The sequence below is a fragment of the Excalfactoria chinensis genome, chromosome 13 (genome assembly GCF_039878825.1).
Source record: "Excalfactoria chinensis isolate bCotChi1 chromosome 13, bCotChi1.hap2, whole genome shotgun sequence".
Taxonomy (NCBI): domain Eukaryota; kingdom Metazoa; phylum Chordata; class Aves; order Galliformes; family Phasianidae; genus Excalfactoria; species Excalfactoria chinensis.
The window spans coordinates 10848741-10861802 of NC_092837.1; the positions used below are offsets into that span (position 1 = coordinate 10848741).

General features: G+C 57.0%; 1 protein-coding gene across 2 annotated transcripts; it reads right to left on the minus strand.

Moving 5' to 3' along the window:
• Positions 1 to 629: 629 nt before the first annotated feature.
• Positions 630 to 11065, minus strand: ARHGEF37 (Rho guanine nucleotide exchange factor 37). 2 transcript variants are annotated; one of them, XM_072348483.1, is made up of 13 exons: positions 10892 to 11065; positions 8101 to 8315; positions 7564 to 7687; positions 7324 to 7471; positions 6400 to 6599; positions 5419 to 5549; positions 4825 to 4929; positions 3785 to 3895; positions 2786 to 3115; positions 2493 to 2621; positions 2153 to 2348; positions 1556 to 1728; positions 630 to 1221 (listed from the first exon to the last, which is right to left on the minus strand). In XM_072348483.1, the coding sequence occupies exons 2-13, from the start codon at positions 8302 to 8304 to the stop codon at positions 1012 to 1014; spliced, it is 2061 nt and encodes a 686-aa protein (XP_072204584.1). In that variant the 5' UTR covers positions 8305 to 8315; positions 10892 to 11065; the 3' UTR covers positions 630 to 1011. The 2 variants fall into 2 exon arrangements, with proteins under 2 accessions (XP_072204584.1, XP_072204585.1); XM_072348484.1 differs by lacking the exon at positions 10892 to 11065 and adding an exon at positions 9990 to 10129.
• Positions 11066 to 13062: the final 1997 nt, after the last annotated feature.

Genomic DNA, 13062 nt, shown 5'->3' on the forward strand with positions numbered 1-13062 from the left:
CAGAGCGTTCCTCGCAGGAGAGCGTGTCCTTGCCGCGCTATTTAAAGGCACGCTTGTGCCCTTTATTCTTCCTCGTGGTTAGGCTGGAAGGGACCCGTGCCCTGCGCTGACCCCGAGGGAGCAGCCAGACCTTCGGGGCAGCAGCGCTGCGACCGGCTGGGGTGATACAATGGGATAAGTGAGGGATGTTGAGGCCCCGCGTCCTCACACCGCATAACAGCGCACGTCCTGGGGACGGCATCCGCAGGGAATGTCCACGGGCACCGCGGTTCGACACGACGCGACTGGGAAGGGAAGATCCCGAAGGAGCCGCGTGCTGGAGGCGCTGCGGTGTCGCGCTGTGCGGTGCTGCGCTGAGCTCTGCCGGGACAGCTCCGCCACCTCGCGGCCGCGCAGCCCCACGCGTGGGCAAAGGGCCGAGCGCGGCTACGGCCGCACGGGCGTCTTGTACTGTCACAGCCAACAACAGCGGTCGCACCCGCCAGGAGCAGGGCTCGGTGGCAGAGAGGTGACAGAGCGCACAATGCCCCGATGCAGCTCGGACGTGGGTGGGCGCAGGGGAGCATCACCCCACCCGTTTTGTGGACAGCACGTCTCCAAGAGACGCGTGCCAGGCTGGAGCCCCGTTTGCAGCACTGCAGCACTGCAGCTCAGACCTGATTTACTCAGGGACAGTTCTCTCGCCAGCACTACAGGGACTTTTCTCACCGATACAAATCCCTGCTGAGCTGCAGCCACGTGTCACTCCAATCCCATCTCTTCACTCCGTGCTGCCCAGCAAGAAGCAAACACACAGGGACGTGGCACCCTCACACCTTCCTGCCCTTGTGCACAGCACAAAGCACATCTCCCCACCTCCAACCGTGCACCCACAGCCCCTGGGCCACATTCTGCTGCTTCCCCAGCCCAGAACTGAGCAGCCACTCCATCAACAATGTGCTCATCGGGTGCCATGCAGACAGCTCTCCTCCGTGAGCAGCACGAAGCCTTCGGATGCTGTGCTGGTGCTGCTCACACGGGCAGACTCCAGCCCACGGGCTCCTGCACAGGGACTGTCAGCAGGTAGCTGGAGGGCACGTAGCCCCGCTGCCCGTTCACCTCCACCAGGCTCCACTCGGTGCTGCCCTTCTTGTCGTGTGGCTCCAGCACCACCACGGGCTGCCCTGCCTGCAATGTGAGCTCCTGTGGGCTGCGCGCTGTGAAGGAGAAGCCAGCAACCACCTGTGAGAGCAGAATGAGAGGAGAAAGCACTTAACAAGAGACGGAGCCAGGAAGCAAAGGGACATGCATGGCAGGGTAGGAGCTAGAGAGGACATCAAGGACATTGATGTAAGGACATGAAGACCCCCGGTGCACAATTCCCTTGCTCTGTCCACCCCAGATCCCGGCAAGACAAAACCTCAGCCTCATCCAGATGGCTGTGACACTCCTGCAAGGCACACAGCTGCACATGAATGGTTGCATGTGTGCTGGAAAAAGAGGTCTGTGTCCCTGCCTACAAGCATGGAGCTATCAGGGTTACTAGGAACAGTCCTTGGTTGTCCTCCCCACTCACCTGGAAAGCTGGGGTGAACGTGGCTGCCTGGGGTTTAGGAGCTTCAGGTGGCACATAGGAATGTCGCCTTCCCTCTGTGCCAATCTCCAGGGCTGACATCTGCATGCTGGGCTGCTGGCTTGATCCTGGGCAATAGGGCTGGAGTTTGGCAGCAGGCACAAACCCTCGGGGACCTGGAGGACATGCACACACAGGTCATGGGGTTCCACCACCTGGCACACACAGAACAGGTTGGAAGAGAAGGGAGGGTAACCTGGCTGTCAGATGGCACAGCACAGGAGCCTCACTCAGACTCACTCACTAGAGTACATCCAGAGCAAAACCCCAGATAATGGGTTTTAAGACACTTCTATGTGGACTGGACTCTCTTTTCCCAGCCTTGACACTTCACAAGTGCTCTTTTGGGGAACAAATGGGGAAACTCAAGATCTACAGCCAATGGCTATAGGTGTAGCTGGCAAAACAAAGGCAGGTTTGGACTGAGCCAGCCTTGGAAGGGAGGACCCAGGAGACAGTGGCTCACTGTTTCATCCAAGCTGAGGAAGTGGTTTGGGTTTGGTTTCTGACCTTGGTGCCTCCCTGCAATGCTAACAGTACCTCCAGCATCTACCAGCCATCTGCCTGTGTTGCCTTTAGTATCCACACTTTGCAGCAGAGCCACAATCTGCCCCCTTTGCAAGGTCAGGTCCATGTCTTTGCTGCCACTGATGTTGCTTGTCACTTGGTAAAGTTTGTCTGGGCCGTGTTTGCTCACAAGGGAAAGGACCTTCCGCTCCTCAGCAGGGTTCAGGGGCTGGATGGGAACAAGAGACACAGGAGCATTTGGTCAGGCACACAGGAGACTTGAGTGGGTGTGATGGGGATGGGTTGGTGGTTGGGCCTGATGATCTCAGTGGTCTTTTCCAACCTTAATGACTCTATGATTTGCAGCTCCTACCTGTGGCACAGGGTTTGGTGTGACGGTCTCAAATGCCTGGATGAAAGTACGGAGCTGGATGCCTGACTGCTGCAGGGTGTCCTCCACCATCCTCCAGAAAGCAGGCAACGGCATGTGGCCATGAGGCATCTGTGAAGATAGACCAGTGTGGGACACAGGCAGTTCATCAGAGCTGCCATAGGTCCTGCCCCAAGCCCACAGCACCTCAGCACCACCAGAAGCGGAGATGGATGGACCCAGCTGAAGCAGGCAGGCCTGGAAGAGCACAAGGATACCCACTCTCCCTCTCTCACCTGCTCTAGTTCCTTGTTAGCTTCATGCAGAATCTCTGCAGCCAAATCCTCCTGCAGGACAATGAAGGAGCCCAGGAGCTGTCCCAGGAGCTGCATGGCCACCTGGTTGAAGCGTGGGAGTTCAGCCACAAGCAGTGCATTGATGGCCAGGTAGGTGTTCATGGCTGCTTCCTCGTCATATGTCACGCTGCCTGTCTCGCGCTTCCTCTCCTGAATCTCTTCATAGTCCAGCAGCTTGTCCAGGCGTTTCTTGACCAGCTGCTGTGGCCCCACCAGCATCTCTGCCAAGCTGCAAAGGGGCTGCCAGACCAGCCTGTCCAGCCGGCGCCTCTGTGGGATGGCAAAATCAAAATCTCCATTGGAATCCCACTGGACAGGTCCTGCTGTCTGTATGCAGCACTGTCTTATGTATTAAAAAAGGCTTGGGGGCCTGCTGGGGGATTTGTGTGGAGCGGGGGCTCATGTGACACCCCTCCCTGAATGCACATGGGATGCCAACCAAAGCATACCCTTAGTAGAGAGTCATGCATGATGTGATTCAAAACTTGTGCTATCCCAGAAGGCCAGATACGAACGCCCACATATGCAAAGTCCCACGGACCAGTGCAGTGTGTATCCCAGCAGATGCCCTGGTTGGACAGAGGTCCTCAGCCCAGGATCTGAGTGCTTACCCTGAGTCCCACCTCACACAGCATGGGCATGGGAAGGGCTGCTGCTCCCTATAGGGCAGCTGGCATTCAGTCTGGGGATCTGTCTGCCCTGCCACACTCTGCACTGCTTGGAAACCCACCCTGGCCATGCTTACGAGTGGGGCTGATGGCAGACACCATCTATGGAATGCTGATGGGTTGCCAAAGCTGAATATTGATAAGGATGCTCCCTGCACTGGGTCACTCTGAACCCCACTCTCCGTTTCCCCTGCCCTGGTAGCCCTGGCAGGAGGTGAGAGAGATGCTCGGCTCTGATCCCAAAGGAGCTCTGCAGAGGAGGAGCACTCACAAACTCTGGGAACACAGCGCCATGGAGGTGCTCTGCAAGGCGGCGGTACTGCTGGGCAGGGCCTTCCTCCATCTGCAGCTCACACTTGTGTGGGGTAAGCAGCAGGAATGCCTGAAAGGGAGAAAGCAATCAGGGCAGGAGCTGCCCAGCACCACGCAGCATCCTGTAACTATGCCAGCAGCATGGGAGCTTCCCTCCAGACATGTTCTGCACACAGATATAGGGGCAAGAAGGAATAGCCATTCCCTGCCATACCTCACTAGCACACTGACTGCCGTCCTTCTGTGTTCTTGCCTTTTTATGCACTGTTTGGGCTAACAGGGTGTCATTCTGTCACCTTTTCCTTCATCTCATCCCAATGTGGGGAACCGTTCTCAATATCATTAGGACAAGGTCTTTCCCCCCCTGACACTGATGCTCTCTGAGCCCTCTGCCATTTCCTGACATCTTCCTGATGGTCTTTTTGCCATCACTCATACTTTCATTTTCTTCAGACAGCCTAAAGGATCTCTATGAGAAAATTACAGCAATTACTGACCCAGGTTACCCAGAAGGGATATCTGCTGCCATGCCCCATCTGGGGATACTTGTGCCTTATACCTGGTAAAATGAGAATTTCCAGGCTGAACAGCATTGAGCACTACCCGCTATCTGATACTTTGAAATAATGATCAGTGTAAGGAATGACTTTTCTCAACTGATACCCAGCTCTGCTGGTGAAACCTCAGTTTCATTTCAGCCTCCTGTGGATGGAAGCAATCCTCTGAGGCTGTGAGGTCCCTGCACAGCAACATATTGGCTGTTGTGTTGAGGGACATGGGTTAGTGGGAGCTATTGGTGATAGGTGAACAGTGGGACTGGATGATATTTTAGGTCTTTTCCAGCCTTGGTGATTCTATGATTCTATGTTTCAGATGAGAAATACAAGACCCTGAGCACCTCCAGCTGCTATTTGCAGAGGGCTTTGAGTGTTCTGCAGCCCCAGATTGGGTCCTGAGGCCTGGATGGGGGCTGTTGCCTGCATACAGACAGGATTTTACCTCTAAGTGCTGCAGGTAGGATGCCATGTTCTCCTTCAGTGCAGTCACACTGGATGCCACACTCTGGAATCTCTCTTCCAGATCATCGTACTCCTTGTCCTCTGTCTGCAAGGCAAGGGGAGGCTTGTCTCTGTGCAGGCAGAACAGGGAGGGGTGGGGGCAGAGATGATGCTAACACGAGATGCAGCCTAAAGCTGGAGGGGAGGAGACCCTGAGGGGCTTCAAGAGCTTGACAAGGGCCATGATCCGGGGTTTTGGGGCACTACCTGGGACGTGGTGCTGGGGAAAATGCCACAGCTGCAAGCAGCACTCCGTGCCACTGGATGTGCATGCTTTTGCTGGGATGCTCTAAGGGTCTGAAGGGCTTTTGGAGGTCAAAATGTTCCCCTGTGTTACTGGTGAGGCAAGGAGGGAGGTCTGTGCCTGCACAGTGGCTGGAATGAGGGACCAACAGCCACGCTGGGTCACTTGGCAGGGGGACAGGGGCTTACATGACAGCACAGGCCGCTGGGTGTCAGCACCGGGCTCGGCTCTCCCTGTCTCGGTGCAGGAGGAAAGCCCCAGAAGAGGCAGAGGCAGTGGGTAGGCTCGCACCTTGGCCACGATTCCGGCCTCGTGCATTAGGAGCCGGCTCAGCCGCGTGGTCTTCTTGGCGATGGAGTGCGTGTTGAGGCGAGCCAAGCGGTCCCGCAGCGTCAGCTGCTCCGCCTTGTTGTACTTGGTAGCTGCCTCGAGGAGACATGAGAGGGGGAGGAGAGATGCTGGTGAGTGGCTTGGTGTCCCAGAGGTGAGGGGCTGCTCACACAGCTGCTCATCTGTGGGACCCTGAAGGTGCTTTGGCCTTCATTCATAGGACAACAGTGCCCTGGGACCAGAAATGCTGCCTGCAGCCACCAGCAACCCAGTGCAGATCTGGCTCCTGCAGTGCTGTGTCCTGGCTGTTCCCTGCAGGCAGGCATGTCCCTGTCACAGCCCTGCAGCCCAGCAGCCTCACTGCACAGTGCTGGGGCAGCTGTTGGGATGCTGGTGTGACCAAAGAGAACAATGTGGCTGCAGAAGCTTTATAGCAGCAGCCTGAGCGGGCGAAACAGAAAAGAATCAAGGCAAGAACAGCAGCAAAGCTGGGGCTGATCGACAGGATAAGCACAACCCACATCAAAGAAGGGCAGCCCCAGGGAAACTACCATGAAAACCAAAAAGCAGAGTGAGCTTGCATTTGAGGGGAGCTTGATTTCTCCTATCCCAAGGGCAGGATTGTTCCTTCAATTCCTCAGCCCAGGGAATGCAGATGAACCAGTTCTGAGCTTTCTCCTATGCCACCCTGCTCCTGCAGCTTGCCCAGGATACAGCACCCTGCCCAAGCCAGGTAGCACAGTGCCAGGAGCTGCTGGGACACAGCCCCGGCCTGCAGCCCCACCTGGCAGGATGGCGGAAGGACAGGAGAATTGGAGAGCTTTGAACTGACTTAAATAGGAATCAGTGCAACACCAATGGGACAAAACCAATGTTGAACTGAGCCTCTCAGACACCCGCTGCCTGTGCCATTTCTTCTGCCTGAAATGTGCCCCTGCTCACCCACTTCCCGGCGTCGCTTGTACTCGTTGATGTTGGCATTGACCTGGGTCATGGCACGCACGGCTGCGGCGAGGGCAGAATGGGTGCTGGTGTTGACAGGGGTGTTCTCCAGGATCTTGCCCAGCAGCAGTGGGTATTTGGTGACTCTCTGCACCGGCATCACCAGGAAGAAGCTGAGATCTGAAGCGCTCGTGTGAGGCCTGATGGAGGGGGGAACTGCGTGAGGCTGGTGAGGAGGACAACCCTAATGCTTCTCTGGGCTTCTCTGCAAGCGTTTTTGGGCCCTTCTCCAGCACCAGGAGAGCTTTGCTGCCTGGGATCAAGAGGTGAGCTATGCCTGGACCCCCAGCTGGAACCCCAGCTGTTCAGCACAACCCAGGGAGTGCTCATCAGGGTGCTGTCCCCATCGGCCCCAAAGGCAGTGCAAGGCCTGAGCAGGCATCTGTGCTTGTCTGGCTGAGAGGTGCAGGACACCCCAGGCTGTGTGTGCAGGGCCCCCTCCCTCCAGCACATCAGCTGCACTCCAAGCAGGAGGAAATGCCAGTGCCTTGCAGAGTTTGTGACCATGCTGATGGGTCAGGAGGAGTCCTGCACATCCACTGGGGCCAGCCTATCTCTCTGCTGACACTGGGGAATGCATGTTCTGTGGCACAACCCTTTTGGGTGGCAGTGATGTGGAGGGTAGGAGCAAGCAGGAGCCATGGGTGCCACCCCCACCATAGGTTTGAGGTCCACTCAAGCTGTAGTGCCCCTTTGGTAAGTCCCAGAGGATTCAGGAGAGGCTGCCAGCAGCTATACCAGGCAATACTGTGAAGATGTGGCACTCAGCTAGGTGCCCAGGAGAAGGTACCCATCCATCAAGGGAGCCTGTTTAGAGAGGAGAAGGGCAAGGCTATTAGGGAAGGGGTGGCAGATGGTACCTACACTGTTGCAGTCAGGGTGTCCATAATCTCCTCCTGCAGCCTGGGATCCTTGCGGTAGCTCTCCACCAACAGGAGAGCATGCTCATAGCTGGCACAGTAGATCTTGTAGACCATCTCCATCTCCTCCTTGAACTCCTGGAACAGAGTGCCTGGGGGAGGAGGATCAGGCTGGAGGGGACAGTTCTCTTCCATGGGAAGGGATCTCCTCCCCACATATAGTATGAATTTGCTTTCCACTTACTGATGCTGAGAAGCTGCTCATGCTCCTGGGTAGCAGTGTCCTGAAGTCCCCTTAGGAACCGTTTGGAGACATGGAGGATGTCATCAATGTTAGAGAAGAGTCCTTCCAGGTCAAGACCAGGCAGCTGGAAGGAACACAGTTGCCCCAGAACAAGCCAAATAGATGAGACAGAGGTGAACCTGGTATTGTGGAGTCATCTGCGCCCTCTCAACACCAGTGTCCTTCCAGCAGCCTCGTGTGACATTTGAGGAGCTGGAAACGCTCCATTTCAAGAGGCATTTGGAGATAAGACCTGGCTTTGTTCCCAAGCAGGACAAGGCCTTTCTAACATTACAGATGCAGAGTTAAAGCCTTCAGGTGGCTGTACTGACTAAGACATAATGTCTGTTCAACCCAGGATCCAGCCTGAGGGAGGCAGCTGGAAGGACTGGAAGGATCAGGGCACAGGTAGTGGCTTCCCAGCTGTCCTCAGCACTGACCCTGCTGGGACGTGGGAGCCCCATTGCTCCCAGCACATTCACTCTACAGCCCCCTCACCTGCTTCTTCTGGAGGTGTGCCCGGATGTCGGACAGGCACAGCTGGAGGTTGTGCACGTAGCTGGCTTCGGTGGTGATGAGCTCCTCTACAGCCAGCCGCTGGCTGTGCTCCATCCGCTCACAGAGCATCACCTCCTCATAGATGTGTGCATCATGGTCGGCTGTGTCCTCAGCAAGTGGCTCTTCTTCATGGCTGCTTGCCATGTCAGGATGCTCTGTAAGGGTGAGTTTGGGTCAGGGGCTGAGCTGCAGCCACAGGGACTGGTGTTTTGGTGTCCAGCTCGGTGCCCACACTTGTTCCACCTATGCCAGGGGACAAGGAGCACTTCCATGAACACATCTGTGCACACTTGTTCCAGTGGACAACAAGCCATCCACATCTACAAGGAAGGCTTTCCTACCCCTGATAAGATCTGGATGGAAAAGGAGATACTCCAAAATCATAAAAACATAAAATGCTGAGAGTGAAAAGTAGGCTGGCTGTCAAGGGCAGGCAGCCACGTGAGGCAGATGAGAACATGCTGAGCAGTCATGCCCAAATCCCAGTGGCCAGAGCAGCACCCCAGCACCAGCTGTGTCTGTCCCCCCCCAAGAGGAGCACAGGGCTCCACCACCCCCGTGCCCGCTCCAGCACTGCTCAGGCTGGCTGTCACTGCCTAGGCAGTGCCTGGCGTGCTGCCTTGCATTCAAGTGTCCTTTTCAAAGTACAAAGAGTGTTTATGTGACGCCTGAACAACAGGCATTTCTATGGGAGGGAGAGCTGATGTGCAGATTGGGAGGGAGAAGTGGGCAAAGGCGTGAGTGCCTGTTCCAGAGGCGCTGGGAGCCCCTGGTGCTCAGAGTGCTTTTTGCAGAAGCACTGCACTGGCTCCCTCTCTTCTTGTAGAGAGCACAAAATCTGGGAGCTGACTCACAGCGTTGCCTTTCCCCTGCTAATGCTGGTGCTGAGGAGAAAGGCGCAGCTCTCCGGGCGGCACAGACAGTGCTCTGCTTGGGCAGTGTGAGGTGGGAGGCCTTGGGATGCAGCCAGCCTATGGCAGCCTGACCTCCCGCACAGCTGCACGGCTCTGGTGCATGTGGTGGGAATGGGGGGCTGAGCCAGAGCCTCTGCTGGGGGCTGCTCCTGCAAATGTTGGGTGCTGCAGCAGTGAGAGTGCCCCTGCCTGGCAAATGCCAGCAGCTGCTCTGGAGGTGAGATAGGCTTGGCAAGAACACAAATCCATGTGCTAAGACAGCAGGCACGGTGCCCCTGCCTGCTTTATAGGAGAACTCTACCCTGCTAGCTGTCATCCCAACCCCCTATGTACCTGTGGCTGACACAGGACGCTGTTCTGCACTCCACTGTGTGCCCCAGAGGTCCCCAGGCAGTGGGATGTACCCCAGAGACAAGCAGATGGCTGGAGATGGAAATATTTCGAGCTCTGCATGGCAGTGGGGCACACAAATGCAGAGACCGAGGGGCAGGCAGGGCTCGGGGTTCTGCCCCTCTCTCTGGCCCACCACGCTGTGCAGCTCTGCCCCACTCCCCACTGGCTGCAGCTCAGGAGACCAAGCTCTGAGTGCTGCCTGTCCCCATGCCGATGTGGGGACCCCCGTGCCACCATGCTCCGGGGAACGGCTCCCAGGCTGGGAAACCTCTTTGCGCCCCCATCTGAAGCAACGGAGAAACAACAAAATCAAAAAGAAGCTGTTCTGACAGCTTAGAACGAGGAGCAGGTTTAATTCCCCGGCTCTCCCCTCGGCCTGCTATCGGCGCTACGCTGCTGCCTCGGAGCATCCCTGCAGAAGAGCCAGGCCAGGGGGAAGACAGGGGCTCCTGGTCTCCAGCTCACACCCCGCAGCCCCCCGGTGCCCGAGACCCCCCTGCCCGGGCCCGACCCCCCTCTTACCTGCAGGGCCAGCACCGGAGCCGCGGCCGCGCTGCCGCAGCGGGGGAGGTCAATGACAGAGCGCTGCGGCAGGCCGAGGGTGGCACGGGAAGGACGGGACGGCCCCCGGCGAGAGGGAACAGGGTCCGACCGGGGACCGCCCGCACCGCCCGGGGGAGCGGCGAGGAGGAGCCGGGCAGCGGGGGGGGAGCGGCGGCGGCGGCGGCTCCGCACCGCCCGCAAATGCCCCCCCCGAGCCTGATAGGAGAGGAGCGGCGGCGGGGGGGTGAGGGGAGACCGCGCCTGCAGTCGGTGCCCGAGAGCCAAGCCGGGTCAGCACCGCAACGACTGCGGAGCTCCGCGCCGGGCTGTGGGTCCTCGGCTGCGGCTGGCTCAAGGCAGTGCGGAGCTCCCCGCTGCCCGGAGCTCCGCGGCTGTTTGTTTATTGCCTCACTGCGGCTGCTGGGCGCTCCCGGCTGTGCGGGGCCGGAGTTGCCCCTGTACAGAGGGGGGCACACGCTCTGTTGGCACTGCCCGGCTTGCTCAGCCACAGAACGGGGTTTGGAGAAAGCTGAAATGAAAAATCCAAATATACCCGACGAAGCGATGCCACCGGGACGCGGCGACGTTTTGGTCTGCAGGTTTTTTTCGCATGTGAAGTATTTGCATCCTTGTAAACAAGCTATTGAGACGGCAGCAACTGATGCGCAGCCAACTCCCTCCGCCCCGAGCACGTCCCATCCAACCACAGGGAGGTGACAGCCGCACCTGGATTTTTCCAGGCTGACACAGAGCATCCAGAAGTGGCACAGTGAAAGGACACACATAGGGACATACAGAGCGGCACACTGGGCAGACGTGCCCACGCGTGGATGGGGTCATGAGCACAAGAAACCCACACGGGCTGGCAGCAAAGGCTTTACCTGGCTCTGACCGCAGGGATGCAGATTTTCTTTCTCCCTCGCAGCAGCGACTCAAGGCTCTCCCGGGTACATTATGGAGCAGCGGAACGCCCACCCAGGTGGCCTTGGGAACAGCAATTTAGCGGTGTCAGGAGCTTCCCAGCTCCATCCTCGGGCAGGCACGTTTACCACTACATCCAGTGAAGCTTTAGAGGTACGTCACTGCCTTTGGCTTCCATCAGCACCCAGTGCTGTATCACGCAGTGGCTGGCAGTGCTCTCCTCCCAGAGCGTCTCTTGCCCCAGCAGCCAGGGCAGTGGGGCAGCATTCCCTGCTGTCTGCTCCGCCCCACATGGGTCATGCTGTGGGTGTTCCCCCAGGCACGTTTTCAATTCCAACCAGTATTTTCTTATTCTTGATAGCACAGCTCGGGTGATTTCCTTGCAAGACCGCTGTGCTGCCAAGTGATTTTCCCCAGTGTGAGCAGTTTCCTTCCTGCTGCGCCACTGGCCCCCTTCTCCTATCCAGCCCCAAGTTCGGGTTGCACAGCTCCATGCAGACATGTTGTCACCACTCTAGTGCTCACTGGGAGTCAGGAAGACATGGGAGTGGGCTGGCTGCTACTGCCAGGCTCTGGTTACAAGGAAAAACAAATAGGTGCATGCTGGTCTAGCACAGTTGTTTGTGTTTCCAGGTTTTGATAAGCCAATCTAAAGGGCCCTGGTCTCTTCTCCACCCTATTGGCACTGGCTGTTGTAGCCTCGTGGCCTCAGACCCTGCAGACATGTGACCCAGCAGCATGGCACGGGGAAGCACCCAGAAGGGTGCAGCGCTGCGGAGGCGGCAGGGCAGGGCTGCCTCCTCCTGCTGGGCTCCCCGGTTTGTGCAACCTCTGTGCATTCCTGTTTTTGCTCACAGCTTCTCCAGGGCCACCCCCACGCACCACTGGCCATACTCGTGCCCACAGCTGCAGCAGGAACACCCAGCAGGGAGGGCAGCCCATCGACATCTCACCCCAAACTGAACCACCCCTGGAGAGCTGTTTGCAGCTGATGGGCCGGAGCAGAGGGATTTTCCCAGTTGTACAAAAGATGAAGGCTCAGGCAGATCAGTTGGAAGCTAAAGCCATAAGGGGGCTCTGTGGGAACGCAGCAGATGCGCTGTGCGTTAGTCAGGGCTTGCTCAGAAAGCAGGCACAACTTCCAGCTGTGCAAAGTGCAGCAGCTCTGGGTATGCCCAACTGCAGCAGGCAGGGGTTCTTCTCAGAGCAGCATGTTTGCACAGGAAAGAGGTGTTTCCTTTATTTAATCTTTTCCATTATTACTGATCTTTGGATTCCTTTCCTGTCTTGAAAGGACTTCATGACCACACACTGCTATCAGCCGTCCGTGCTAGAAGTGAAAACACACAGAGAAAAAGAAACAACAGCTCAAGAATAGGGTGGCAGGTGTGTCCTAATCACAGCTTCCTCCCACGCTGCACGTCTGGGAAGTGGACTTTGCCTGAAGCATGGCTGCTCCTGCATGCTACAAAGTATGGGAGTCCGAGCTGAGGTGCTAAAGCAAGGAGGCAAGTGCCATAAAGTTAGAGATTTTCACAGGACTTCATATCTGAGCTGCTCGTCAGCATAAGCACCACATGAAAAACCACGTAGATGTCATTCCATTTCTCTCTTCTTCTCTTTCCAGTCCACATAACCTGTGCCTAAGTCCACCACAGAAGGGAAGCACACCTGCTCACAGTAATTACCCTCACACAGGTCACCAGGGCTGTACGAGGGCCTTCCAATAGGCAGCAGTTGCTGCAGGGAGGAGCTGCAGGCTGCAGGCTGTGCTGGGAGACGCCGCCTCCACCAGGAGGCAGAGCAGAGGCTGAAAATAAGGAGATAGAATTTGATCCATGCAGAATAAATTAAGAGTCAGCTCTTTATTTCTAAGGGGTTTATTTATGGGCTGAAGGCTTGCTTGCCTTTGGCACAGCTGTGTCATGTATTCCTCCTCTGTTCTGTATGGAGGTCTCTTTGGTGGCAATGGCAGAACATCGCTGTCACTGCTCTACCTGTGCCATCAACTCCATGCTATCATCCCTGCAGCATGTGTTGTGGGGCCCAGCAAAAGAAGCATGAGATGGAGTAGCAGCTCAGTCTGCTGCCCCTCACGCTTCCTCCCATGCTCTGGGCTTCATTCTTCATT